The following is a 27,961-nucleotide window of genomic DNA, read 5'->3' as shown; positions in this document are numbered from 1 at the left end:
CTAAATGTTACAAAGTAGCATCTCCATGATCTCTTGCCCAGAGAATTGACCGCAAAACTGGGAAATTGAAATTAATACGGCACCAAGTCTTTTTGTGCACCGATTGATTTGCGTCGCTACCGCTGTGATGGCATTTTCGAAATGGCTTCTTTGAAAAGAAGGCACCCTACTCCATTCTACATGACTAGGTGAATGTGGAGATGATGGGCTGCTAGCTTTCTTGAATTTTACAGTCAAAGATTCTAGCGTCTCGGCGGCATCTCCGATCCTTCTTCATCATTATCATCATATTCTTCTACTTTGGCTCTTGTTCCGACTCTCCTTCTATTGCTCTTCTCCTTCTTGTTCCTGTTCCTTTCTCCGCAGAAATTAAACTGGGGAAATACTCGGATGTAATCAAAAATCACCTTCCTGAGCCGTACACGCATATCGACCAATTCCTAAATCCAAACAAATGACGCCAACTATAACCGACCTCCCTAGAGTACCATAGGCCCATCCCGACTCCAACCACCACCAACCAGCAAAAATAAGATATAGATCGACAACCGTTAAAGATTACCTACCTGAATCTCCCCTCTTCTCTCCCTCCTCTCGCACTTTCCCGTGGTGCAGCTGGCCCATACATAGAACAAAAAAGGGATCGTCGTCCTTCCCGAAATACAAAACATATGCCCCCAAAATGGTGGCGGCTAGAATTGCAAGCAAGTGTGAGTGAAGTGAGGTGTCTTACCGCGCGCGCACGCCCAATGAGGTGTTACGGGGGGGGAGCGTTTCTTTTTCTGGGGGACTCTATGCAGCTGGTAGTTGCCGTGGGGAGAGCGGTGAGTACCACAGCTCTGCATATGGAGAGGAGAGTAGAATTATCGGAGGTGCGAAATGCAGGTCCGCCCGACGGGTGGCAGACGTACACGCGCGCCGACGGGTAGGTTGAAGATGTATTTCAAACAAACGGCCGACATACATATTCCATGTATTCGCACCAGGGTCCCGTGAAATATTCACGAGTAAGATACTGGGAGTAAGAAACCTAGTTATAAACCGGTTATAAACTCAGCTCCGGTTGAGAGGGAGTAAGATACTGATGCAAGGTTAGGGTTATTTAAGCAGAAACAATCCAACGAGTGACCGTAAAGAGTGAGGAAGAAAGCACTAGAAGAGGCAGATACAACTAGCCTGACAGTTGAAGAGGCATTCCGCGTTTTTTTTTTTGGCTTACATTATCGGAGTATCATGCAGTTATAAACATCAGTTTCCAACAGCTCGAGTATTTTGCTCTGTTTTAAACACGGTCTCGAGTATCTCACGGGACCCTGATTCGCACTGCGTTCTACCCGTTATACAGTACAATCCAAATATGAAGTACAGCGATTCACAGTCATTTGGCGAATACACCCATTTGGCGAACAGGGATTAAGGCCAATAAGAATCAAGATATCTTAGTCAAACTCGAGGTTTTACTGGTTGCTGGCTGGTTGCTACATACAAATTCGCCAAATGGGTGTATTCGCCAAATGACTGTGAATCGCTGTATCTATATATGGCCCCCAAACAATGAGGTAACTAAGTTACGTAGATAGTAGATACCAGCCAGCCTCCTCACCCACAACCGTCTACCCGTGGTTCAGTCCATTGGTACACGTTGTTACTATGTCCTCACGGCACAATTGGAGAGATCCGATCTTGTTATTTGTTGTATGTGTCTGTTTTTTGTTTTTGGGTTGCGGTACAATCAATAAAAAGGGATGAGACGAGGTGATCTTGTGGAGCTTGTGGTGGTGGTGGCGCCGCCCGACCGCCTGTTATCGCGATAAAGGACGTTTTTGACGGGTGGGTGGGGGTTTCGGTTTGGGACAGGTTGGGGGCGGCGTAGTGGTTACTGAGGAAATAGCATCGTGGGGAAACATTCGTGGAGTTGAGCAATGGCGGTCAATTGCAATTTTGAGGTGTGAGTGCACTGCAGTAGTTTGCGTGAGGCGCTCAGTTACCATGCCCGGGTAGAGCACCCATACGTGGTGCCTAAGTGTAACTGTACCTGATGCCCCTGAGGAATCGAATTGAATTGAACAGGCGAGAGCAGTCGGTACACGTGATATTTCAGAGCAGCAGCAAGCCACACGCACCGTACTCGTATCCGTATCCTTAGATGGTGTTTAGTTAATAATCCAGCCAGGTATGTTAGGTTCCCGCACAGATATCGAATCGAATCACCTCAGAGCGCACGGCACAGCTCGTCTAACAAACGGCCCGGGTACTACTTCATACCGACCGCGCCTCGAACTCGGCAAAGGCCTCATGCCGACATATGCTCTGATGCCTGGTGCTTGTCCGTGTGTCGGTGGCGATATACAAGTAATCATTTTCGTCTCTGAAGTTCGAAGTAGGAATGGAATGGTAAATCGAGTGATAGGCGATGATCCGCGTCTTCATGCCGGTTTTGGGTGGTTCCGGTATAACGGGGTGGTGGTGCAAGGGGGGTGCGAGTGATTGTGTGTGAATTGGTCGAGGGGATTTTTGGTTTTGGTTGGTTGATTGGTTCTGTGGGAGTATGTAGCTGAAGGTGGTAGGCTCAGCGGCGTGAAGTTGTGATTAACGAGTTGATTGATGAGATTTGATTGACTGATTTACTGATTTACTGGTTTACTGATTGACATTGACTAACCGATCAATTCACCCACCAAGCACGTACAACCTTCCGGTAATGGCATCAAAGTAATAGAGTCCTCTAGCTGTGCGGATACTTTCATGTAATTTCCTCACTCCATATATAAATATTTCCAAGCAAGTTGAATCTCCGGATTACCTACCACAAGTCAAAGAAACAAGTAACACCAGAGCTTAGTGTGGCATTTTTACTATCCCTTTTGGCCCTCAGGCTAGTCTCGTTCCCAGCCTGTGGTGTAATGCTCCAGCACAGAATCAAAAAACACAGGCTGGGCGCGAGACTACCATCAGGCCATTCTCAACTTACAAGTATAACTCAATGTGGCGCTTTCCGCTCCGGGAGGCTCTCAGAGTATTCCTGCCAAAGCATTCTATTGAAATAGATCCATAATTTATGTTGCCGGTTATGGTCTACTTGAGCCTAGTTTTGCTAGACTTATGGGTTGGTCTGACGGCCAAAGGGGTAAGACTATACAACTTTGTGACTCTGATTTGGTCGGAATTGCTGTTTAAAGGATCCAGAACTGTTCCTAGCATCCCCGTAGTGCGGAAAATCGAGTGATAATCCATGAACGGGACAAAACCTCAGATTACATTTATACGTGTAATGCAGCGTCAGAGTATAATCATAGTCGCATTAGAAGATCTCTACAGAGCTGGATTTATGTTGGGTGTGCCCGTTGTGGGTGATTGCATGGGATGTCACTCGTCCGAGTGATTCCACGTAGCCGGATTTCTGGGGTATTTCTGTAGGCCAGAGAGTCGGACGATTTGGAGTGAGTGTCGGTACCCGGGGGAGACAAATGTGTTCAAGACTGCGGAAATCGACTGGAAGCGCAATAAACAGTCAATTATGAAATAAATAACTTGCGGAAGAAATTGACTTTTTATAGCACGACTCTATTCAAAGAAAGAACCTATATTACAAACTAAGAAAAAAGAAAAAGAATGATAAAGATCCTCTAAACTAAATAAATATATACCCAAGCAATCACCTCCCCATCACGCAGTCGCCTCCCAATCCAGCTTCCCCATCAGCACATAACTCTCCCAACTCCGGCCCCTCTCCTCCAGCTTCAACTCGCCTACCTCCCCGCCCGCGCTCGCCCACCCCTGAAACAGCTTCCTCCAATAACACACCTCGCCCGCGGGCGTCAAGTACCAGTCGCGGAACAGCCGCACCGTGTTATTCGCGATGCGCTCCGCCTCGATGGGGTGGTCGAGGTAGTACTGCACCTTCTCCTCGAGGTCGGACCAGTCGGGGGCGACTTCGACGTAGTTTTGGTCGGGCCCTGAGGACTGCAGGAGGAAGGATTGGTATTGGCGCCAGGCGAGGCGCGGGGTGATGATGATACTGCGGCAGTGTTGGAAGTAGCGGAGGCGGCCGGAGTAGGTTACGCCCTGTTTATGAATATTGGTGTTAGTATCATCCACAATATAGCACTCGAGCTCCTAGGTAGGTGGAGGGGGAAGACAAACCTCGGTATAGATCAAGAACTTGTATTTGCAAAACTCCTCAATCTTGAGCGCATTTGTTTTCCAGTCCAGCTCGGCAACATCGCTCCACGGCTTCCCTTTCGCCACCTCCAACAGCTTCCCTCGAAGCTCTCCATTCCAGTGAACTGTCCCCCGCCACACCGCAAGACCCTGCTTGTCCGCCCAACTGAGTGGTCGGTCCACCTCCTCGATCTTTTCCTTCGCCTCGGCGTATGATCCAATGTGCGGTTCCGGCCAAGACCAGAACCCGTAGTCGGGCATGATCCATGTGTCGTGGACCTCGCCATCGTTGCCGCTCCATGCCAGCGACCACGTGCTCGGTGCCGGATGGTCGTTGACGAGGAATTGGAACTCGATGTTGGGGATTTCGGATGGGTTAGGGGCGGTAAGAAGGGAGCGATGAATCTGGTGTAGAATTGCGTATTGGCGCTGTTTGTTCCCCCCCTAATGTCAGCAAAAAAGAAGAAGATTTGGTCGGGTGCTATTTAGCTAGCTCTACTTACGTGCCAGACATCGTCGCCTTTCGCGACAATGTAGAGCTTCCCCTTGTAGATCCTCGCCTTCACGTAACCCTTATCGCCATCGTGGAACGGGATCTCGCCGATATCGCCGCGCGCCTTCGCGACATCAATCTCCGTGAAGAGGCCGGGGAACTTTGCATCGCACTCCTCCGAATTGTAGAAAAGGTTGTCACCGTCCGTGGCCGGGTCAAAGGGGCGCAATGAGGGCTTGATCCAGCCCTTGGGGTCCTCCGGCGGCTGCCCGTAGTTGGGGTGGTTTGGCGTTTGCTGCACTTGGGGGAGCAGTGGGGTGTATTGGGACTTTGTAAAGTGCGAGAGACTGAAGAGGCATATGAGCAGGAGCGAGGCGGCGATGATGTAGAGCAGCCGCGGAGGCAGCGAGGTAAGGAGTGGTGTCTGCATTTTAGGAGACCTGCAGCTGGGTAGGGAGAAAAGGAAGGGAATGTCTAGACCAGTGGGCAGGTGCTTCTAGGTAGGGGGTAGGGGGTACAAATAGGATTTCCTGGAAAAGCTCCTCTCGAGCTTTCTCGCCTCGAGTCGCGTCTTTAGATATCTCGGGACGTTGATTGACTGATTGACGCTCAGGAGGTCCCTTCGTTAATTGTTCTGCACAGGCTGTTTGCGATAAGGTAACTGTGGTAGGTATCCTTGGCCCTTGGCGAGAAATTCGCCGAGAGACTTGCTCTGGTTCATTACTGGATCTGGAACAGCACGGGACCGATCATTGCCTATGCTATGCTGCCATGGTAGGTAATTGGCAATTGCTGCTGGTGGTGAGGATCAGCAGTTGTGAGGGCTGCCATTTGTCGCGAGTATAACCCAAGCCTTTGTGCGAAACGCAGGGTCATTTATATCCATCACCACTGTATTTAGTTAGAGTAGGGTGTGTGAGGATTTGGAAGAGGAGGAATGATTGTTCGTACTTTGATGAATATAGAATATTGCCTGAAGGGTGAGGAGGAAACATGTAGGTAGGACGCGCTTTATGAGATGATAGTGCCAAGAGGAAATGTGTGCTCAGAGAGAGGTACAGATGCAGATGGTAGATGGAGGAGAGCGTCTCCACTCAATAAACTTGACTCGTTCAATCCAGCCGTGCAAACCTCTGATAGGAAACTTCTCTGTACTGTGCCTATTCTCGTGGTTACGAAGAGTCCTCTTTGAAGAGGTTTACTGTGTTTCTTCGACGCAGACAGCATCCTCCACAGACGCATTGGCTAGTCGAAGTGCACGCAACCAACTGATCTCTGCCGTCCTGTCAAAGCTCTCGATCTCTAGAATATTTGAAAAAGAGCCGCACAGCACAGGCCACATCAGGTTAGACACATACCCCAAAAGGCGTCAGGCCAGCCATCAATTATACAACCATCCCACCACCACCACCGCCATCACCCCCACCCTTTCGACTACAGCAACCTCTATTCTACTTGAAACTGGCCGGTCGATCTTTAATATCGAGTTTCGGTCCTTCTGGCCGACGTATCGACACACATCCGTAGCAAAGCTCGTGATTGGACACAGGGTCCAATATAACCTTCTATTCACATGAATAGTAATCTAATGTAATATGATCTGCTCTATTGGACTCTAAGGTAAAGCATTTTGAATCTTTCGTTTTTTCATATACACAAATACATCGTCTCACACACATTCTAGGAGTTCCATGAATAATAAATCTACAATCTAACCAGTCCACTTGGCCGGTCCAGGGATGGTGTAGGTGGTCGCCGTCGATGAGTAGATATCGATCGTGATACTAAGTGAAGGCAGTACTCGTTAGCATTCCGTTCTGTCAATAAAAACCACAGGATGCAAACTCACCCAGGATCACTCGCGGCATAAGCACCCGGGAACGAGGTCAAGTAGGCTCCCGACGGCACCCCCGTTCCACTGCCGGTAACGGTGAGCTGAGCACACTCGGGATAGAACTGAGGAGTGTTTGCTTGGTGGAGCGCAATAAGCTCGTGCTATGATTTCCGTCCCATGCATTAGCCTCAGGTACACCAGGAAAAAGCGGAAGAAGAAGCTGGGCGTGAATAGATATACACATACCCTGATCAAGTAGTTCCCTGGAGCAAGGTTCGCCGGGATGGTGGTGGTCCACTCCAAGGTATCCAGGACCACCCCGAGACCCCAGGACCCGGCATTGACAGTGCCTGACAGGAGACCTGCTTCGTCGATCTTGAACCACTTGAGTCCATCGCCGTCAGAGTCTGCAAAGGTGTCTCCTACTTTGGCCATGTACTATATGTGCACCACACGCATCTCGTCAGCGGATTGAATGCACTGATTGGTGATAACAATCACTCACGACCAAGACAGGGCCTTCAGCGTGGGTCCATTGCGCCCATTTGGCAACAACGGTGCCACCAGCTGCAACAGTAGCAACTAGAGCAGCTGGACCAGTCCCGGGAGTGTTGCCTATGAAACCAACCAAAATGTTAATCACTACTTTTGAAGTCATTTGAGAGGAACATGTGTTACGAACATTTGAGGAAGGCATCAGTGGGCGAGTACAAAGGATCGTAGGAGCTATACTGCCTCTGTATCGTGGACTGTCCAGTGGCTGGGTTGTAGGGCGACCAGCCGGGGTAGCTGGTGCCGTCGATAACGTATGTGGTGACACCGCCGTGGGCGAGGGCCTGCCCGACGAGGAAGGCGGACGTGGAAATGAGCGTGGAGAACTTCATTGTGATGGATGGTGATAGTGATGATGATGGGTGAGGGCGAGTGGTCAGATTATTGGTGAGGTAGATGGTGGGTATTTATACTGATTTTCTTTAGGATTTTTTTTGGTTTTTGATTCTGGCTGGCTGGCTGGCATGGGGGCCCTATGTTCACGGACGTGAGTGAGTGAGTGAGTGAAAAATTAAGATAAAACTTACATATATTACCCAGCTACTGTACTCACCAGACAAAAACCCAGTCTACCATCCAAAACACAATAAAAACCAGGTACGCACCCCCATATAGACGCTATACTACGGAGACTACAACCGGCCTACACGACCTCTCCCCCTAGGAAAAAAACAGAAAAAGGAAAGAGCAAGAGCGAAATAAGCCTTTACCGGAACAGCCGTCAAAATGTTCCGACGGAGCAACCATGGATCACACACCTTTTGGGCAGGGTGCGGTTGATTACCCCACACTCATGCGCCGATCGCTGTCACTTCTGTCACAAATCTCCGCAAAAAGATGGGCTAGTAGGTTAGAATTCCCGTACTCCCGTGATCTTCGCTGGGTAGAGTAGGGTGCTTGAAGACATGCAACGGGGAAGAGGTTGTTGGGCCGGAGATAGAGAGAGAGAGAGAGAGAGAGAGGAGGAGGATTGTTGGAGCTGATCTATCTAGATCTGCACAGCTAGCTCTAGCTGTCGCTTTTGATACCCTTGAGCCATGGACAGCATGTACAGGGAGCTGGAGATTCAGGAGTAAAGACGCGGTATGTACCGCTCAAGCTAGCATCCTGGACGTGAATGGGGGTTTAATTCGGAGCTTAATATCTGGCAGTGACGTAATTACTTTTCTGTGTTACAGAAAGCTCTTTCGAAGTTGCGTGCATGGTTGCGCCATCAGGGCAAAAAGTTTCGTTACTTGGCCATGGCCTGTAGGGGGGGTGTTGGGCGCCGAGTGAGAAGTTATGAACATAGCTGGAAGGGACTAGTTTGCGATATCCTGAGGAGCACATGGTCATGGCCAGGGAAACAACGAAGGCTGACCACCCTTTTTTTCGCCCTTTCTTCCTCTAGGAGAAGGTTAGACTGCCGGCAATATTTCCCGCAACTCCTCAGGCACGGGTAGGTACCTACGGATATTAGAAGCACTCGTCGTACTCCTTGCAAGTGAGTATAAGCATTTTAATCTCGACAGCATCCAGATCTACAGAAACAAGGCGAAACTCATTAGCAAAAAAGACAAGTCTCGATCCTGAAGCTACTTACATGTAATTATGTACTAACCCTCGAATTCACTCTTCCTCTATCAGGTGATTGGGATAGGTATGTAGTTACTTTCTAACTATCTCTACCGGAATGCGGCAAACACTTGGAAACCTTCTCCCCGGGGTCATTTGATCTGGTTCTGGATATCAAGCTTTCATTAAAGATATGTTTTTTTTTAACGGGAGGACATTCTAGCTTTGTTTTGTAAAAGGACAAAGCCATTCGGCTCGTTCCTCGATTTTACTTTTCGACCGAATCATTGGTAGTGCTTTGCACCGCCATAACTACTGTCAAACACTCTTCTAAATTTCAATACTATCAAACTAATTCTCTGATTGATGGGTTAGGCGAAAACAAAAACAAAAAACTAATTCTCTGATCTCCACCCAGCATCGACCATACTTACCGCATTGATTCAAAAGCTTTACTTACGCCTTCTTGTTATCCTCCTCGCATGCATCAAAACATGGATCTGCAACTGAAATCGAGTACCAGTTCATAATACAAGTAACCACTGCTATCCTGACCAACTGGAAAAAACACGGATTCATCGTCATGGTCTCTTGAAAGACCCCCCACCCACCGAGTCCTTTATTCTCGTCGGCCCCCAGGAAAGCATACGTCTCCTCCACAAGCAGTGCATCAGGGACCTCTGGAGCAAACCCCGTAGAACCCTGAATTATAATCCGCCTCATCTCCCCAGTCACAGCAGCAATCCTCTCCCCCCTATCATTCAAGAACACAGTAGCCCGCGCCACAGCACCCCCACCCACCTGTGGACGCTCCATCACGGGCACGGGACCATGCTCCACACCACCCCCCAATTGCAAACTATCCATAACGACCTCCAGAACGTCCCTCTCCTGTCTATCAGTGCTGTTCTTATACTCCCGCACCAGCACCTCACGCTCATGCAGCTGCTTCGCAAACTCCATGATCTTCAACATCGCCACGAACCGCATCGTCTGCGTCCGCGAGGTAAACACCCGGATCACCTCCGAAAACCGCGTATGCAGCAACTCCCCCGCGCCGGCGCCCCGCATTTGATCAGCCAATCGATCGCGAGTGGTGGTTCTGGCCCGGCGCTGCTGCTGCTGCTGGGAGATAAAGTTGCGGACGATGTAGGCTACTGCGGACCGGAAAGCGGCTGCTGGGCCGGGGGCGGTTTGGTCAATCATTTTGGTGGAAGGATTGTGATTTGATGTGGTTGAGTAGTAGTGTGGTAAGTTTGTTTTTGTGGTAATAGTTGCTTTGATAGCTAGCTGTACTGTGTGATGGGGTTTGGTTTGGTGTGCTGGACGAGGGCATTTATATGATCTGGCTGGGGTTGGTTCTTGAAATTTGGAATTTTCAAGTGGTGAATTTGGTCTGCCACTTGAAGCAATTTAGTAAGAGATATAAATTTCTCTTCTCGAATTCATATTTCAAGACCGAGCCCGGGCCCTCCATACTGATTTGCCATTGGAATGAAGAGCCACTGAGGACTCATATTAGCTGGACCGAACTAGTGAAAATTGAGGGGAGAAAACTCATACATTATCCCACCTAATGTTCGATAAGAGAGCAGACGTCAAGTATATTATTTATATTCGTGCAAAAAAGACTGTTCGCCCTTGAAAAGGTGATGGAAATGATATACGGTACGAGCAAGTCAAAATAAGTCAAAAGGTCCTGCCCGGAGTCGAACCGGGATTACAAGAATCAGAATCTTGGGTGCTAACCATTACACTACAGAACCATGACATCATTAGCATCTTATGTAATAATAAAGAAAATTTTATAAGCATTAAGCGAGTATTAGCATAGGGAACGGGACGTAGAATGGAATATGGATCCCGTGTTCCGCGTCATGGACAGTCACTCGTTTCGCGGCTAACCGGTAAATTGATAAGCGTAGTCGTGGGTTTTCTGGCCATGCTTGGGTCCGCGCGGGTAGCAAGGAACTTGTTGGAGTGTCACTAAAGCCGGAAGCAAGTAACAATAACATTGACAAGCAATTATATGTAATTAACAAATGCGAATATCTTTTCTTACTTACTACATGTACCGACCGCAACGGCGCTGCGGCCGGAGGCAATTAATAGAAATCGATAAGTGTAAGAGTGATGACTGTCTGGGGACGGCACGTACTAAAAGGAATTGTCAATCATTCCATACTACACCACAGTCAAGTACATGTAGTTATGACTTAGCAGATGTTGTGGGATGACATGATATGATCCGAACATAAATATATTTGTGTGAGGTAAGTTGGTGTATTTGCTGCCCTTGATTAAAATATATATAAAAGACTACAATACCATGGCTTTTTGTTATATATATCCAGGATGCTATAAATGGCAACCAGCACATGTACTAAAAATATAAAATCAAACTAACCTAAACTAACCTGAAATAACTGAATGCAACTAATTGCAGACCGTAGTGGCTACGATCTGGAGTTGGGTACTATCGGTGAAAATAACACCGTAGACACTACGGTGTCAGATATAGTGTAAGCGATAGAAGTAGCACTGTAGAGTCTACGGTGAACCGTATAACATAAGAAACAGATAGAGTAATATTGAGTCTACTATCTTCAATACAGGGTAAACAGTGAGAAGAACACCGTAGATTCTACGGTCAACCGTGTAACATTGAAATTTCGAATTAACCGGTTATTGACAACCAACACATGCACCAAAGATTCTAGAATCTCACTATAAATGAAAAAATAACAATAAAAGTAACTCTGAAGTAGATGATTTACATCCATTGAGACAACCTGGAAAACTTTTGGGTTTTGGGCTGGTGTTTTCGGGGTGCATTAGACGGTTTCTATGGTCAGTGGCAACCTTGGTTACAATCTGTAAAGTTGGAGTGAAAATAGCAGAAAGTTAGGGAAAGAACACCCCAAAGCCAATTTTTTTCTTTGACACCTATGGTGGAGGGTATTGCGTCACGTGTGGTGGGTGCCATTATATATCACAGAAGTCCGTAGCATTGCGGCCTTCTACCGTTAAAATAATGAAGTTTAACATTTAAATATTATAACTACAAACTTGTCGGTGGCTGCGTCGTAGAGTATGTTGCGCTGCTTGAGTCTTCGGTTCAAAGGGATTTGAGAAGAAAGCAAAAACCGAAACTCAAAAGCCGTCCAATTCTTTCTCCAAATACCTCTCGCAAAACAAGACATATTATATCCCGGTTTTTTCGATGATGTATGATACTCCTCCCAATTCCCGTCCTCGACAGAAGTACGTATATTTATGGGCCCAGCCGTCAACGATCAAGAACACCAGGGAAAAAGGAGCGTTAAAGAGCTTACTAGTACTACAAACAAAAACAAAACATGATAGTAGAATAATGAAAGTAATATATCGGAGTCCACACGAATCAATTTCTCCTCCGACAACGCAATGCGTTTGTTATTCCATCCCCGTCTGCTGTCTCGGGGATCGCGGTAGAGTTCACGCGCGCCAAGAACGTCTAGCTATCGAGCATACCGCGACACCCGAAGTAGCCTTAACTCTCAAGGGTAAACGCTGCGCCCTAGACATGCTGTGGCCTAGTGTAGCAAAACCAACCGACTAATGTCATGGATGCCGCGCCTACTTCTTCTCAACACAAGCATCGATTTAGGGGCCGGAGATGCGGATAGTAAAAGCTAGGCAGTGAATATTGCGACCGACGAGAAGCGGAATGAATCCATCTATACTCTAGCTAAAGAAGCCAAATGAGAGGAAATAGGTGGATGAACTGGCCTTAGAAATTGCAGCACTTCTTGATCACGGCCAGTAATTACTATCTAAGTTGAAAAAAGGGGTATAAGTATCTTAGGCTTAATCGACTTAGTCGAGTGCACCTGGACCCTAACATGTAGAGCTGTAGATACAATGCGGTGAAATGAATGATCGCATTCGGGCCAGAAGCAACCAAAACATGGCTTTTACCCACAACGCATTAACGCCATAAATGTCTGGTGTTGTAGGAACAGGTAGAGGTATTTATAAGTACCCAGTGTTGTAAATTTGGTACATGCGCGACAGTTATTGAAGGTGCTACGTGGCTTAAGATGAGAAGGGTTCATGATGTTGGTCAAAAACCCATACAAACTTGAGGTTTAGCAAGTCCGCCCACAAAACTCTGTAAAAATTGATGGAACTATTCTTCCTATTGATAAGCCTATATTATACAAGGCCTCATGTTGCCGCCTTCAGAGTTCGTGGAGGAGGAAAGGGTCGAAAATGTTAAATCTGGCACTGATCTCCGACTAGGAGTTATCCACAGATATCATGCATACAAGAGTGTGAAACTCAAAAGCAAAGTACATATGTCTAGATCTATCCGTGATGAGGGGTGATAGAGGAGACTAGGATTTCTTCTTTTGTATGTGCGAAGTCTTTCGTGCGTGCAAAGCCGTGAGCCGGTCGCGATGGATGAATTAGGTGCACGTGTTCCGAAATACCAACACTCTGAGCTCCGAGTAGACTAGAAGGTTAGATCCGAGAGAACCTCGAGTATACTCTGGTCCTAAGGAAAACGAGTGATCCAGGACGAGCTGATAGAAAACTAAAAGATAAAGTAGACGAAGAAGGAGAATGATCCGGTTGTGTCTGAGATGATTGAGGCTTGTTCCCGTAGAAACTGGCCTTGTAGCTTAATGTCAAGTAAATGAATCAACAAGCCGAGAGCCGTCTCCCGAACACTCTCTCCTTGCACCATTATAATTAGAGACTCTAGGTAGACGTATGAGAATCGTGACTCTATATTTCTTGTTGGTAGATTGAATAGGTGGCAAGGAGCACGTGGGGAAAGGAAAGAAAGGAAAATGCGAACCCGCATCCGGGGCGAAGCCAACAAACGAGGTAATTAAACGCAGGGGACGAGCAAAATTTGGCTAACACAAAGCTTTTTAAGCCCCCTCTAGTACTTGGACATGAGACTCACCCTCTATCAAATCGACAAGTAACACCCCACTACCTGTGCGGTATGTACCTAGAGTGGGGGGTTAAACGTGAGACGGGTCTAGATAGGACGAAAGAAAAAAGGAAGGAATGAAGGAAGGTAATCTCATTGTCCGAAATTTGGTGCTCTCGACCCAAGTTCAGATTCAAACCTAGAATTAACTGGCCAGCTGGTAAGGCTGTAATTAGGAATATTATTCTAATTCCGCATATTACTTAAACATTCAAAAACCAATGTAGGAGCGTATGTAATTAATAATAGCTTGTGCTAACTTTATAAAATTGGTGATATATAACAGCTACATTGAACAGTGACAAACTGCTCATCTGGAACCTGAGATATGGCCATCACAAAGAAAAATGTGCTGAGATCTGTACACATCTACATCAATATTGTGATCGAACCAGCACAAGTATGTAATCCTCCACTGCCAAGCGCGGGCGTCATGATCACGGGGCGCTCAGCGCCAACTCCGCATAGTTGCATACTTTACAGCCGCATATCCCTAAGAGCCGATGTGCCTTATTCTAGGATGTAGATAGCGCAAAGCCTTGCATAGATATCGGCTAATAAAGCTGCTCTTTCCTTCTTAACTGGTCCGGAGGGCATTTACATGTGCCCTGGTGCATTTACATATGCGCATGTACTATGAGATACAACACTAATTAATACGTAATATGAGTGATATTTGATGATGCTTATCCTCATAATTATAACGTATAGAATGAGATGCGTGAAAGTGCGTTTTTCGTAAGGAAAACAACTATTCGGTTTGAGAGTACATGTACCTATATGTGTAATATCATAGAGAACATACATGTAGACAATTCTTTTGTGGCCGATCGATCACTCAGCGGTAATCATAAAGTTGTTGGTGTGTTGAGCCTGCAGGGCGAACCACCAAACTAGAAGGCGCTAAGGTAAAAAGAAATTCTCAACTTAGCTCCTATTTATTTAGAGTCCAATTGATTTAGCAAGCCAAAGGCCTTTACGACGATATTGACAATGATTCAGCAGTCCAATTATTATTTTCTGGTCAGCTACCCCGAAGATCTATTATATTAGTAGTAGACAATAAAAGTCAGATCAAAGTGATACCGATCACCTGGTGTCTGGAGTTTGCTATTCGAAGGGTGGGTCGCCATGGTGAGGCGGTTCAGTTGGTCAGGGCGATTGAGGTGCTGTCATCTGGAACAAATAGCCATTGCACTAGGAGAATAGAAGAAGGAATGGTTAAGAGCTCATGGCTGACTATCGACAAGCTTTCAAATGTTATCTTGCCTTTGATTGCGTGCTATATGCTCCTCGCATGCAGACTTCGCCGTCAGTCGCATTGTCGTGCTACGTTTGTGGTTTAAGGCTTTAGAAATGCATGTAGCTATAGGAACTCTGTGGACACTTCCACCCACATAGTGCAGGTAAAGTACATGGCCTTGGTAATATAGCTACATTCGATGTATAATACAAAGTCTTTTACGTTGATCTGAATTGCGGGCCATAATACCCCCCACACATTACTCTAATACCATATGGCTATCCTATATGCATGTACCTACATAAGCTTTAATGCTTATAGGTCATGCGAGACATTATAGGAAGAGAAAAAATATTCACAAGTGAATCCGGAATACCAACTTCCGTCGGATACTTTACAGCACAGACTCTCCTATTTTGACAGGCGGCATGGCACTGCAAATTGTTCGCGCCAAGCCCTAGCAGAATGTTCTTCTCAGATATCATTGGCTGGGATTAGCCGACAGCAACCGCCGAAGTATCCCAAACCGCCCAATGACAAGTCAAAATCCCGCCCATCCAACCTCAACCATCACAAATTCTCTATCTCAATTAGGGCCAGGGGTGTAGTTTTGAGGGGAATAGAGGGGTTAAAAAGATGATATATTTGATCATGGGTCATAAAACTTGATCATGAGGGATGTATGGGCTTTCGATCTAATCATGATAACTCCTTATCGAACAATGGAGTTTGATTCCATTCGCCAATCAGTAGGCTTGAAAGGGGGGGGTATTTGATCAAAAACAAAACCGTTGCATAAATGCCTATTTTGCGCAGCCTCCTAGTCAAAAGTCTCACAAATTCCTAAATATGCATGTGCTTAGGTTATAGACCGCGCTGGGCCATTACCATGCATTTAGTTAACTTTTCGATCCCACAAATCTCAGAACTTGCGGCCAAAGGTTCCTCCCGGTTGTGGGAAGTAGGATAAATATAGAGAAAGTATTTGAAGCAACTAAAATTAGTAGATGTTGTAGAAATATCAAACTTGTTTGACAACTTGACTGTAGTACATGTTCCGAACTTGATTAATTAACCTGTATTCGTTAACTGTCAGTACATGTAGTTGTGAGTGAATGAAAACTAAACCCAAGAATCTCGATAACTGGAAATTCGACAAAATTACGCCTTAAAAGGTTGATTCCTTTGATGACTTACCTTCCACAGTAGATAGGCACCGAAATGGCTATCCAACCAGCGAAGGGCTACCTGATTATAACAGATCTCCTCTTCGTTCTTTCTTGTTTTAATCTACGGTTAAGAGCATCTAGTAGTCTTAACAATCTTTCTATTCGTCAAGCTGCCAGGCAACACATGTATAGTTCTCGTTCAAAAATCATGGGACAACGCAACCGCGAGTTGCTACGGGGGCTTGTCCCAGGATTTTTGACATGGAGTTAGACCGTGTGCACCTGTGTCGAGCATGTACCTGTGCCGAGCACCTTATAATAAAGGCAGCATTTTAGCCACCATTTGGAGCGGATCCCTAGAGATCAGATAAGATGCTCGGCACAGGTACATTCTCGGCACAGGTGCACACGGTCTATACATATCACATATATAGCTAGGTACTCTGGTGTATGCACCATCATCGCCCACACCACGTGCAACCAACGAAGCATAGGCACGATTGTGGCTGAATTGCCTTATGGGATAGAATACCGCATGCCGAGCTCGTGTATGGAGAACCTACTGGGCAGTCACACTTTAGGTTAACACGAATAGGTATCATATCACCGTGCAACACTGTACCCGGTCATCGGAGAGGATGCAAGTAAGCAAGGTTAAGCACCAAGTGCAGCCGCCACCGCCTATAAAGAATGAGATGCTGACGCTTATTGATTGTAAGGTTGAATTGAAATCGGTAGTATGATGAGAAGCGTCTATGTATTATACGTACCTTGTACACACAAATTCTTTGGGCTACGGGATGGAGAACCAGAACTAGGTCGATACCCCAGGAAAGTACGAGGAGGAGGGTAGGCCTTGGACTACTGTTTTTCTTCTTCTTTCGTCTTTCCTTTCCTTACGCTTGTGAAACGTACTAGAAATGAATACATAACTTCGGAAAGTTAGTCTGAAGGAGAATGAAGAAGAGGCAGTGGTGGCCGAGTAAGGAGCGCGTGCCAGGCGTCAAATATTACCGTAATGACAAGAGGAGCAGCCTATCGGTGAAAGCTCCAACTAGGGCTTACCAAGATCTCGTTGGATGGAGTGGTCGGGCTTCTTCTAGAAGCGGCGAAAATTGGGATTCGGTGAGTACCACTGGTGTAGCTAGCCATGTAACCCATATAACTATAGTAAAACCTATAGACTCACTCCATGCTTGATCGTAGAGGCTGTGTTTAGTTATGGGCATTATAATAGAAGGTGAATGTGTTTGGTTGATGGTATTTGTGTGGCTATCTCGATATATTGTTTCGGCGAATCAATCAACGCAGTACGTATTGCCTTGAAGTTAAGGGCGTATGCAGCGGTAAGCAAGTAGGCGCGAGGAATACTACTGACTTAAGGCACCGAATTGATAGCGCTAGTGGGGAGATGCTTCTTTATTAACTGGAGCGTTTGCCGTTGGTGGCAGGATCGAATTCAGTATTGGCCTCTTTGGTTCTATGGTGGACTTTGACGAATCTCTTATTAAGGCCGGTCGAGAGCTATCTATCTTTCCTTCGATTTCACAAAGGTGCAGAAGCGTAAGTAAACAAGATGAAGATCTGGAATTATCTTGGTTTTTCAAACTTACTAACATATCAAAAGCCAGCCGCAGTGCCAAAAGTTTTGTCACCAGCACACACACCAATCCACAAACTGGTATACCTCCTGTGCGGCTTCAGTGTCATTCCATCGGTGATCTATGATGATTGTCGGCCACAGATTTATTCGATAAAAATCGGAAATTTTTGATAAAAGTCCCATGGACCTTTCGTATACGTACCCTTATATCTTTTCCACCACAAGCTAATATATTTAATAGCGCAATAAGGACCAGTCGGCATCTAGACCACGTCTAGAATATTTGTTCAATGCAACCATCGAGTTATTGGGAGATACTTATGGTATCGTAAGATTAAGAAAAGGAATGCAAGCTGGGATTGATGTAGGTTGTTAATTTTCGACATAAAGTTTTATCTTCTGCCTGTGATGTAAGCTGAGGCTAATACGTGTTCTCTGAGGGGTCCCGAGATCTACATACATACGTATACATAAACTTATACGACCAGTTAACGCACAGGCCGGTACTTGCAGATTTCGTATTCTGTCAACTTTGAACTCAGCACATAATCTTTGAAGTACCGATCATTGAGTGAACCGATGGTCCCATGAACGACACCGAACCTCAAACACCCGCATTTTCCTCTTTCAAGTGTAAATACTCCTCGATTTTCAGGGTATGAATGTTTAGTCATTGTGGACTACATCAAGATTTGATTTGTTGCTAACAGTACCGCTCTGGGTATCACTATCACCTCTCTAGATCTAGCCCTGGATTACTGCTGTACGTGTGATCGATCTGTACTATCAACTTATTCCGGGAGTTCTGATTTCCTACCTGGGGACAATTGCCAGGCCTAAAAAGCCGTGAGGATCGATACAGTGTAAGGGATAAGAAGTATATGTAAGTAAGATCATCAATGAGGTGTATATATTCTCTTTTGAGGTTTATGCTTATATAACGTATGCATGCATATGTTGTGGGCTGGTATATATATTTGATTGATGTACCGGGTATACGTACTTTCGGGAACAGCACGTCAGCCTGAACATGTGTTGGGACCTGGAGCCGATCATCCAGAATTATGATTTTGCATACTTGCATTCCGGCAATCCTCGATTTCGCATCTTATCGCATCACCCGATTATGCTAGAGCATATACATATGCATACCTCCTCACTCGTCCGTTTTTTGTTCTGGAACATCTACACTTTGTGATGATGCTTACAGAACATACCAATTGCAAAAAAAGTCATCATTTCTCAAAGCCTCGTCGACTGCCTGAGTCTTGAGTATGATATGAGCACTAACGTCATGGTCGATTACTATATATGAAACATTAACTTAAAGGCCAATGGCTTGTTTCGACTACCAATTGCAAGTTACGCTGAAACACAACATGTATCTATTGCGTGGAAAGGTATTCTCAAACTCGGTGACCCTCATAGCTTAGACAGTTCACTACTAATTAATCGTTTCCAGATCTATGAGGCGTACGTCTCTGAAATCTGTGCTTGTATGAAAGAGTGTAGGTATAGACAGACAGTGTCCTGCTTGCCTAATCGAGGTTCATAATTTTGCCTAACGGTCTCTGGGCCCGAGAGAAGATATCAGATCAGCAGAGCTCTATCTTTATTTCATTCACTCTATTTCCTGGCATATAAACTCTAGGATCCGTGAGATGCGATTTCCGTGGAGCGAGACACCCATATATACCCGATTTTGAGCTGTCAGATGTAACAATGGATGGCTCGCATAATCAAAGTATGCGCTTTAAAACACCGTGGAGAATTTATCGGGAACCTTTAAAGTCGGGTGTTATTCAATCAATCGCGAGGTCTGACCTTGTGTGACATCGCCTGCGGAAATTCCTCTCGCTTGGTCATGTAGATCCTGGACATGTTTGAGATGAAGTGGTTTTCGCTTATCTCTCGTCTATGATTACATACTGTTGTGTAGACCTTGCATTTATGGTCAGCCTTATCCGGAATACCATGAAGCATTAGTATGAAGAATTATTAATACCAACCACAACACCTAACGGGAAAAATCGACGGTCCTCCGAAAAATATCGCGGTATTACTGCAGCATTTCAACCATTTCAACCATTTCCACCGGCCTGGACATTTAAAAAACCAAACTAGGAAGTGAAAGAAGTCCTCAGGCTCTGTAAATGTCTGGCAAACAATCATGTTTAAGGACGAAGATGTTCAAGGAGAGAAAAGAAGTACTCCCATTACGAGTTTTCGAAATTTCATATGCCTGACATTTATTGTTTAATGACGAACAGGATGGCAGCAATATATCCTCTTGAACCCTTGAAAGGATAATACATAGGAATTTCTTGCAAAGGATTACTTGGTATATAAACATTCCTCTTCTGGCCGGCCTTACGAGTATGTAATCATTGCTGATATATAACTAATAATAGGCATCTGCCGCTACTATCTTATCTGATATTACTGTTCGGGAGGATGTCTTGGCAAATGGATCCAATACCGCCAATCTACGAAGCTCCAGATCTATAGCTACAATATTATACCTTCGCGCGGGTGTCGGGTAAGGACCTTTAATTTGCTCCTCGATACTTCCAATCGTTCCCCGCAATCAAGGTACTTCCATCAAACTCGCTAATATAACGTTCCTGCGCCGCACTAGGATCGCGGCTGCCTATCTGTATCAGCCCTTACAACGAGCGAGCGAGCTCGCCATTTCGCCAAAGTAAGGAACGCAAACAAAGAAATACGAAACGAACATTCCGAAGTAACCGCATATTTACCTACACATAAGTATGTTCGTGAAAGTCTTTGCAAGGAACTGTCATGTTTGCATAGACTAATTTCCAGGCAACAATATTAGTGAATCATTGGTTATGTTCAGCTTCCATTCAATTTGGTCAAGTACATAAAACTCATTAACGTCATAGCGATTTGCCACCGAGATATCATCGAACCCGAGAAGTGTATTTTCCTACATGTAGTTGCTAGTGTGAGGCTCTGTTCGCTATCGTCCTGATTGGCTTGCTGTGCCATAAATTTCAGCCAGCGGTAGCAGCTAGCACAAGAATGGCGCTGAGAAACCATGTGAAAGTATGTTCATGTCTCCTTCGGATCATAAAAAACTTACTGGTATTTTTATTTAGGCAGATATCTCAATAGGTTTTGGAGGCTCAGTCAACCAATGACTAACTGCATAATTCCCCCACATGTAGGTACAAACGGTGCACTGGTCCGTCGGCCAAACGGTCGGCTATTTCCTAATCATCTATCGGTGGCGACAATATTTCACACGTTAATCTGCCATGCAGGTACTTGGCTTTAGGTAAATGTTGTTCGACTTTGCTGTGTCTCGTTCTACACGTGGATGTTAACTCGAAATCTTTCTAAGGCAGCAATATTATCTCTTTGGAAGACTGCCTTCCTCGCGTTCTCTCCGATCGTTCACCAGATTCCCGACTCTATCCCTTTAATAATGGGGAAATGGGACTAGCTAGCGAGATCTTCCCCTGATCTGAGCGGCTATTTTTGGCGACCCATATTGTGGGCGCGTATCATATCGTCCACAAACGTTGGCGCCTGCGCGCCACACACCGCCAGGGCAGGATCCGAGTTTGTTAAGCCTCGGGGGAAGGGTAGTAGAGAAAAGATGAGAAGTCTGTGGCTTTGGTAAATTTTTTTGGCTTGAAGTTGTTTGATTGCTTATGTATCCATGGCTAACTACATACAATGTCCATTTTGCGTGGGTTGAACTCGAAACAATAACCACCAAGTACTCAACCCCGCCACAAAATAATCGTCTAATTCTAGATCTGAGCTTATGTTAAGAGACTCAACGCATGAATCCCCTTTGTTAGTTGGAGTGCCCGGTATTATCTATCGCCTCGACAACTACATTTACAGTATTCAACTAGTACTCTATACCAACCCAAATTGTTTTACTCGATGTGTTATTACTAAACGAAAGAAGAGGGGAGGTGCATCATGCCTAGATACCTAAAACGTCTAATCCAGTAGTACTCTCCCAGTTCCATGGTTTAAAACGATCTAGAAGTCTAGCCGGTGAGGTCAAAAGCCAGGAAGGAGGAGGCTTGGCGCACCAATTGTCACTGCCTACGGTGGCGGGGGTCAGATTTCTACTTCAGTGTTTGGACCACTGGGGGACCTAGCAATTATTGAACTATGGTCAGTAACTTATTGGTACCTTTGTATCCTGGAAGTCAATCCTCGGTTATTCTTACACGTTCAAACGGTTTTCAATGCAGTTGAAACATCCAATCCCAACTTTCCTTTCACTCATAATCCCCCGGACATATGTCACCTGAGGTAGCCTCGCACTGGAGATCAAATTTTAGGGATTATTGCCTTGTGAACTCTCGGAGAACCTCTATAACGCACACATGAACCGCAAGCCCAAAAGGGTGCGGCGAGGTTCGAAAAAAAAAAAAAAACGGTTTAGAAGCCTCAGATAGACCATATATCAAAATTTACCTAGCTTCCTGCAAGAATGAACGTCATTAGGGCGAAGCTTGGACACCATGGTTACATGTAATCTTCCGAGATCACGGTACGCTAGATATCTGTCCGAGATCAGTCGAAAACATTTCTGTGACCCTCTATCGAGGTAGAATTTACAACTATGCGGCGGAGGAAATCATTGTGTGCCTTGAGCATTTGATTGAGTATGTTCAAAGTTCGGTCATTCTACTAATGTCGGAAATCGCGTTTAAAGACAGAAGCTTCCCTCCATCTTTCAGTCTCTCTATCCTTCTCATACCCACAGCATCCGATACTTAAACGCGCCTACCGCCCTTCACGCTTCCAACTCCAGCTCTATCATTTTCAAACATCGATTCATTACTACTACTACTACTACTATTACTACTACTCCTACTCAACTTCCACACTCGATTCTCAATCACATCAATCGTTTTCACCATCCCATCAAGATCCTCTTTCAATTAGATCCAAACTCCACCCGAGCCTTTCACCATGTGCCATTTCAAAGTTGTCAAATACAGCGGCTGCGGCTGTGAGCTCAAGCTTGTTATGGCTTGCTGCTCACAGGGAGACGGTGCTGGCAACTGCAGCGGAGCATCAAGATACGAGAGGGTGCTCCAGGCTGGTGTCTGTGGACGTGCGAATTGCAGCTACTACGAGCACCAACGCCCCAGCGGAAGATGGGCTTCAGGGAACTCGAGCACCACCCCAAATATCCATATCAATTTCGACAACTTTGGAGTCCACCCCAAGGGCCCTAGTCCTTCACCCGCTGCTCCCAAGCCTACTCCGGAAATACCAATGCCTACTGCCCCCAAGCCATACTTGTACGATATGAGAGAGTGCCGCAACTATTCTCAGGGTCCTTACACCTCCATTGATGATAATGCGGATTACGACTTTACATTGGATTTTGAGTAAATTCTCAATCTACAGCTTTAGTTCAAGGCCTGGATTGAGTTTGTGCTGTGTTTTATGTGCTCCATTTCGTTACTTTTTGATTTCTACCATTCGTGGATATTGTATTACTATCTCATGTACCACCAGTCCTAATTTGGGTGTTTTGCTTTTCTGTTCTTTTTCTTAGACGTACACTTAGACGGGATTTTATGGGGATTCGCTAGACTGAGTCGAACTGCTTTTGTTTTCTTTTACTTAGATTGTTTGGGGGAGGTTGATTGATGATGTATTTCTATGCAATGCGATATTTATGTCTTGGCACTTTATATGTTTTCTTTTTTCTTATTTTTCTTTTTCTTTTTCTTCCGAATGTGTAACAACAGCTTAGCTCACAGTTATTTTTTTCCTTTCAATTGAATTCTACTGCTTTTAAACCCGAAAAGAGCTTCTTCCTATTGACTCACATTTGTGCATTGCATGATTTTCTAAGATATCAGTACCACCCCGGCTTTAGAAACCGGCCTGGGGCTGAGGGAACGGAAGAGAAGGGATCAATTAAAGGGAGAGGTCAAAAAAGAGTGAGAGAGAGCTAGAGTTAGATCTGACGTTGAAAGAGCCGAAACGGGTTACTAAACCCGGTCGATCGATCGGTCGGTTAGGTTGATTGGGTGGGTCGTTACCACTAGCACTACCCATGATCAACATGCTTCGATATATCATTGGCACCCTTTTTTTTGGTTGCCCTTTTCCCTTTTTCCCTTTTCCCACTGCACACTCACCCCTAGTGACATATGCGGGCATCATCTTCCACCGCCGTATTTTGAGGCGGTGCACGTGCTCAAGCTGATGTGACCGACCGACTGACTGCACTGACCGCACTGGCAGGTTCAGATTGTGGGGGGGGGGGGGGTAATTCACAGAAGGAAAACGCAAAAACAGCTAGCCATATAAAATCGTTTCAAGGGCATAACTTACGCTTAGGGGTGAAAGGGAGAGGGGGGTGCATTGGGTACAAAAGGGCATTGGGAAGGATTACATTACTTAGATGGGGCCTTGCCGTTTGTAGATAGGTTACCATGAAGGATTCGCGAGGTAAGGGTAAGTATGTCCACAGGCAACGTTGTGGCGGGTCCATAGGTAGAATGGAAGGGAAGAAGGGGGGGAGGGACCAACGTTTGTGACGCTGCCGAGGAGTGGAGAGATGGCGCTTGATTTAGATACGCGAAATTAGGGCTGTGTCGCCGATTTGCAGTGGGGACGTTGGGTGGGTGTAGTGGGGTTCAGATCATGGGAGTTGGGATGGGATGGGATGGGATGGGATGGGATGGGATGGGATGAGTGGAGAATGGATGGATGGATGGATGGATGGATGGATGGATGGGTAGGATGTGCAGGGGAAAGGGGGTGAGCCCGCGGATGATGCGTGCTTGCGTGCTGCAGCTGGTGAGGCTCTTTTTCCCCCTGGCTTCCCCTCCTTTGCTTTTTTTGTGCTGACCTCCGGAGAATAATTCCCAACTGAAAAAACACATGTGCGCTTCGTCTACTCCTCCATGTACTCCAACTACATGTACTACTCTACCTACGCCGGTAAGGTAGTACCAGGTTTGTTGACGGATTAGAAAACACAAAAACACAAAACACAAAACCAACATGAGCATCATCATCGGATTGGCTCAGATTCATGCACGGTGCGCAAGTTGGACGCTTTTTCCCATGAGATGGCGCAAAGGCATGAGGATAACCAATCTTCTCTTCGGAGGAGGAAGAGAGCTAGAGAGTGAGTGAGAGATTCTAGATCACCTATGGCCATCATCATCATCATCATCATCCCATCGATCGGCCTTGCTGCGCTGCACCCATATTATCCTCATCCCCCCTCCGGACTCGATTTCTCCACCTCCTTTCCGCCGCTTATTTTAGCGAACGTTTACTTTATGGAGGTCGAGACAAACCGCGCCTGAAACAGCCAGCCAATTGCGCCTGTAGACGAGGACCGGGGTGTTGGGGATGGGAGGGCTGGCTTGGCGGCAACGAGTGATATCAAAAGCACGCTTAGCGGCACGGGTAGGGCAGCATATATCACTTGCTACGTACTAGCTACATACACAGCTATCAACACGCCGGCGCCCGCACCACCGCGAGATCTATGGATTACAACGATCAATGTATCATATCACCGCACCCGGAAGAGGGACCGACCGGCATGGGCTAATACATGTACATACACTGCTGCTACAATCATATCATATCAAGCTAGCTAGCTACTTTACTATGCCTTGCCCTACGGAAATCCTTCCTCGTGTGGTCATGTCATCGCAGTCAGCGACATGTTTGGGCGGCCAGTCATTCATCCGCTCGAGGTTTCAGGCTTGGGACAGTAATGCTTCATCCTTGAAGGGCCGGGTCCATGAATCGAGGCTGGACGGTCTCCGTGGTGGGGTATGGCTACGGTGACGGTGATGGGTGGCGGTGGTGATGTCCATGGCCGCGGTCGGGCGTGACTTACAGGGTCACAGAATTGCGAGGAAGGAAGAATATGCGGGTGCAAGTAATTGTTTTATATTTACTCACACAATCTCGGCATCTCAGTTGTTTCCACTGATTCAAACATTGCGATTGAGATTAGCACTTCTGTAGAGCCGCGTCTGACTGTGAAATATGGCGTAGGTACAGTATAACAGTGCAGACTAGATCAACATCCGTAGTCGTTTATCTCTCATTGTGACTGTCTGGCGATTAGGATGTCAAACATACATTGGAGTCGCAGAAGAAGAGTGGTATTCACAGACCTCGCCTACAACTATCGAATGTATGTGTCCTAACTAGGTCAATGGTTGACATATCATGACTCTTAAATTTCTCAATCGTACTATAAAACATTGAAACTACTTGACATACATGTAAGCAGTAGTATTGACATAGGGCTTCGGTAGTAAGAAAAGGGCAATAGGTGCTTATATTGATTTTATTAACTCGCTAAGCGCTTAAGCCTCACGACTACATAAGTCGTCTATGCAGTCATACGTCGTTAATCCTATAATTCCCGCAAGCTTACAACGTCGGAAAACTGCCGACTGCCAATTGATCATCAGGCGGAAGAGAGACACGCTAGTATTCCTCGCAACACAATTGCTTGCGCTGACGAATGACTCAGATTGTTACTATCCTTGGCCCGGTTATAACCGTCGATCTTGCCCCCAAAAAGAAAGAATGTTAACCCTAACCCACGCTGGACCTCACCCCTAACCCTTGAAAATTACTTGTATTTATCTACTCAAAAGTACCAGAGTCATAACGAGTGGTTTTCTCAGCCTGATAATCAATTGCCTGAGCGAAGGAATACATATGTAGATCTTTGAAGTGTTCTGCTCGGCTACGGCGATTAATTAGGCTATCTCGGAATCTGGGGATCGATAGCAACGTTAACTTTTCAGGGTTTGAATAGGCGACAAGATGATGTGCTGCGGTTACACTGATGGATCCAGCAAGCACGGTACTAACGTGGGATCTAAATGGGTACACATTCGGGCTCAGTAACGTAGATCTCGGGACCCTCCCAGAGGTACAATAGACTATACTAGCAGTTTATTGTGGCTATGATGCAAGTACCTAATCTAAGAGGTCCCACGTTGTCTGCACAAACATTGGAATACATAGCCATTGAGCTAGATGTTAAACTACATTCAACAGCATGTACTTATCTTAGATCGGTAGAAGACAACTCCTGATCGGGTCTAATGCAGGTACTGTTCGTGCGGAAGTTAGCCACGATCATTACCTTGAAGCTTTCAAGTGGCTTGTCTCGGCATATTGCTTGAGGATAACTATTCTCCATGTCTGTACAGCACGAAACCCACCAAAATAAGCGCAGAAATAACAGTGGGTGTCACGTGATTGAGCTATGCTCATATGGGCCGCTCTTGGCAAAACCCCTACCGCGCGACACCCCAAACACCAAACGTTGATCCTAGCCACGATATTGAAACAGTGACTTATAAAAAGATTAGGGTAAGGGATGTGCCCGCAAAAAAGAAGATTTTTATATCAATCGTGAGCACCAGCCACAGTATAATCCTGGTAAGTACCCAAATGCGCAAATCTCTGGTATATAGCTAACATGCAGTTCGATCGTTCCTGCGAGATCTCTTGTTGTGCCTTGATCCAAACATTTTAGCAGACCTCCGACCAGCAGACCGAAGGAAGCTAGTCCTTAAAACCAGCATTATTTGCGCAGCTGTAAATATTCCGTCTTCAGAAGACTACAGAGGCTATGCTGAGACGCGGAAGCATTGGTGGTCTCGGACTTTTGGCTCGAGCTCAAATCTATCTTTATTATATTCTCCGATCGGGGCCGGACGTGTACACGTTGGAAAGTAAGTCAGAAGATTTGTAGTAAAGTACTTATTGGGGAGGATTGATTGGGTTTATTGTTTTTTTTTTGTACCTATGACGTTAGTTAGCTATTAATATAGATATGCTGGATATCATGAATAGAATATCGAGATCAAAACTTAACCAAACAATCTTTTGACATACAATCTGCATCTCTTTTACCGTTCTAGAGCCTCAATCGTGGCTCATTCAATATCTTAAGCTTAGTCTTATTCTCCAGAATTATCGCAGCCGCAGCTTAAGAGGTAGAACCACAAATATAGAAGATTTTTGGCATAAAGCACATCTCGGAAGTAGGTAGATGAAAGGCACGACCCATGTAGCCAAGCTTCCCTTCCTGGCTGTCCTACTGGAGATTTTCTGTCCTTGACATCCGAAATCCATGGTATGGATTTTCTCCAATCCAGGTTACTAAGACCCGGAAAATTTGATACAGTCTAAGCCCTATCATAGCTTCTTCTTGACATGTTTTCTCGAAGGTCAGATCTCCTACGCCACTCTATGAGCCACTGTGACCCACCACAGCCTTGAGGAAGTTGGATGAAATAGAGCTCAAATGTACTACTAGCGGTTGAAACTGCAGTAAAAACCAGTAAC

At 45.8% G+C, this 27,961-nt stretch overlaps 9 protein-coding genes across 9 annotated transcripts; 5 read left to right on the top strand and 4 right to left on the bottom strand.

Annotated features, from left to right (window-relative positions):
- Window positions 1-242: 242 nt before the first annotated feature.
- LAJ45_07614 (uncharacterized protein) lies at window positions 243-624 on the bottom strand (the record flags this gene model as incomplete). The annotated part of the gene is made up of 3 exons (XM_046117170.1): window positions 243-348; window positions 408-504; window positions 567-624. 3 exons carry the CDS (start codon window positions 622-624, stop codon window positions 243-245), a joined length of 261 nt encoding a protein of 86 aa, XP_045969815.1.
- A 3,042-nt stretch (window positions 625-3,666) lies between these two features.
- On the bottom strand, window positions 3,667-5,084 carry LAJ45_07613 (uncharacterized protein; the record flags this gene model as incomplete). Its single annotated transcript, XM_046117169.1, has 3 exons — window positions 3,667-4,065; window positions 4,144-4,590; window positions 4,665-5,084. 3 exons carry the CDS (start codon window positions 5,082-5,084, stop codon window positions 3,667-3,669), a joined length of 1,266 nt encoding a protein of 421 aa, XP_045969814.1.
- Window positions 5,085-6,365: 1,281 nt separating this feature from the next.
- On the bottom strand, window positions 6,366-7,372 carry LAJ45_07612 (uncharacterized protein; the record flags this gene model as incomplete). The annotated part of the gene is made up of 5 exons (XM_046117168.1): window positions 6,366-6,438; window positions 6,504-6,649; window positions 6,735-6,926; window positions 6,994-7,103; window positions 7,171-7,372. 5 exons carry the CDS (start codon window positions 7,370-7,372, stop codon window positions 6,366-6,368), a joined length of 723 nt encoding a protein of 240 aa, XP_045969813.1.
- Window positions 7,373-7,392: 20 nt separating this feature from the next.
- On the top strand, window positions 7,393-8,194 carry LAJ45_07611 (uncharacterized protein; the record flags this gene model as incomplete). The annotated part of the gene is made up of 5 exons (XM_046117167.1): window positions 7,437-7,439; window positions 7,581-7,637; window positions 7,705-7,889; window positions 8,033-8,123; window positions 8,192-8,194. 5 exons carry the CDS (start codon window positions 7,437-7,439, stop codon window positions 8,192-8,194), a joined length of 339 nt encoding a protein of 112 aa, XP_045969812.1.
- An 856-nt stretch (window positions 8,195-9,050) lies between these two features.
- On the bottom strand, window positions 9,051-9,800 carry LAJ45_07610 (uncharacterized protein; the record flags this gene model as incomplete). The annotated part of the gene is made up of 1 exon (XM_046117166.1): window positions 9,051-9,800. One exon carries the CDS (start codon window positions 9,798-9,800, stop codon window positions 9,051-9,053), a length of 750 nt encoding a protein of 249 aa, XP_045969811.1.
- Window positions 9,801-16,528: 6,728 nt separating this feature from the next.
- Window positions 16,529-17,721, top strand: LAJ45_07609 (uncharacterized protein; the record flags this gene model as incomplete). Its single annotated transcript, XM_046117165.1, has 7 exons — window positions 16,529-16,541; window positions 16,589-16,637; window positions 16,940-16,975; window positions 17,028-17,118; window positions 17,200-17,233; window positions 17,506-17,556; window positions 17,621-17,721. The coding sequence occupies 7 exons, from the start codon at window positions 16,529-16,531 to the stop codon at window positions 17,719-17,721; spliced, it is 375 nt and encodes a 124-aa protein (XP_045969810.1).
- Window positions 17,722-18,975: 1,254 nt separating this feature from the next.
- Window positions 18,976-21,085, top strand: LAJ45_07608 (uncharacterized protein; the record flags this gene model as incomplete). Its single annotated transcript, XM_046117164.1, has 7 exons — window positions 18,976-18,996; window positions 19,059-19,104; window positions 20,260-20,365; window positions 20,436-20,450; window positions 20,503-20,538; window positions 20,884-20,897; window positions 20,964-21,085. The coding sequence occupies 7 exons, from the start codon at window positions 18,976-18,978 to the stop codon at window positions 21,083-21,085; spliced, it is 360 nt and encodes a 119-aa protein (XP_045969809.1).
- Window positions 21,086-22,110: 1,025 nt separating this feature from the next.
- LAJ45_07607 (uncharacterized protein) lies at window positions 22,111-22,993 on the top strand (the record flags this gene model as incomplete). The annotated part of the gene is made up of 3 exons (XM_046117163.1): window positions 22,111-22,139; window positions 22,305-22,604; window positions 22,663-22,993. 3 exons carry the CDS (start codon window positions 22,111-22,113, stop codon window positions 22,991-22,993), a joined length of 660 nt encoding a protein of 219 aa, XP_045969808.1.
- Window positions 22,994-26,881: 3,888 nt separating this feature from the next.
- On the top strand, window positions 26,882-27,146 carry LAJ45_07606 (uncharacterized protein; the record flags this gene model as incomplete). The annotated part of the gene is made up of 2 exons (XM_046117162.1): window positions 26,882-27,049; window positions 27,114-27,146. The coding sequence occupies 2 exons, from the start codon at window positions 26,882-26,884 to the stop codon at window positions 27,144-27,146; spliced, it is 201 nt and encodes a 66-aa protein (XP_045969807.1).
- Window positions 27,147-27,961: the final 815 nt, after the last annotated feature.

The sequence above is a fragment of the Morchella importuna genome (assembly GCF_003444635.1).
Source record: "Morchella importuna strain M04M26 chromosome Unknown Morimp01GS024, whole genome shotgun sequence".
Classification (NCBI taxonomy): Eukaryota; Fungi; Ascomycota; class Pezizomycetes; order Pezizales; family Morchellaceae; genus Morchella; species Morchella importuna.
This window is presented reverse-complemented; position numbering and strand designations above follow the sequence as displayed.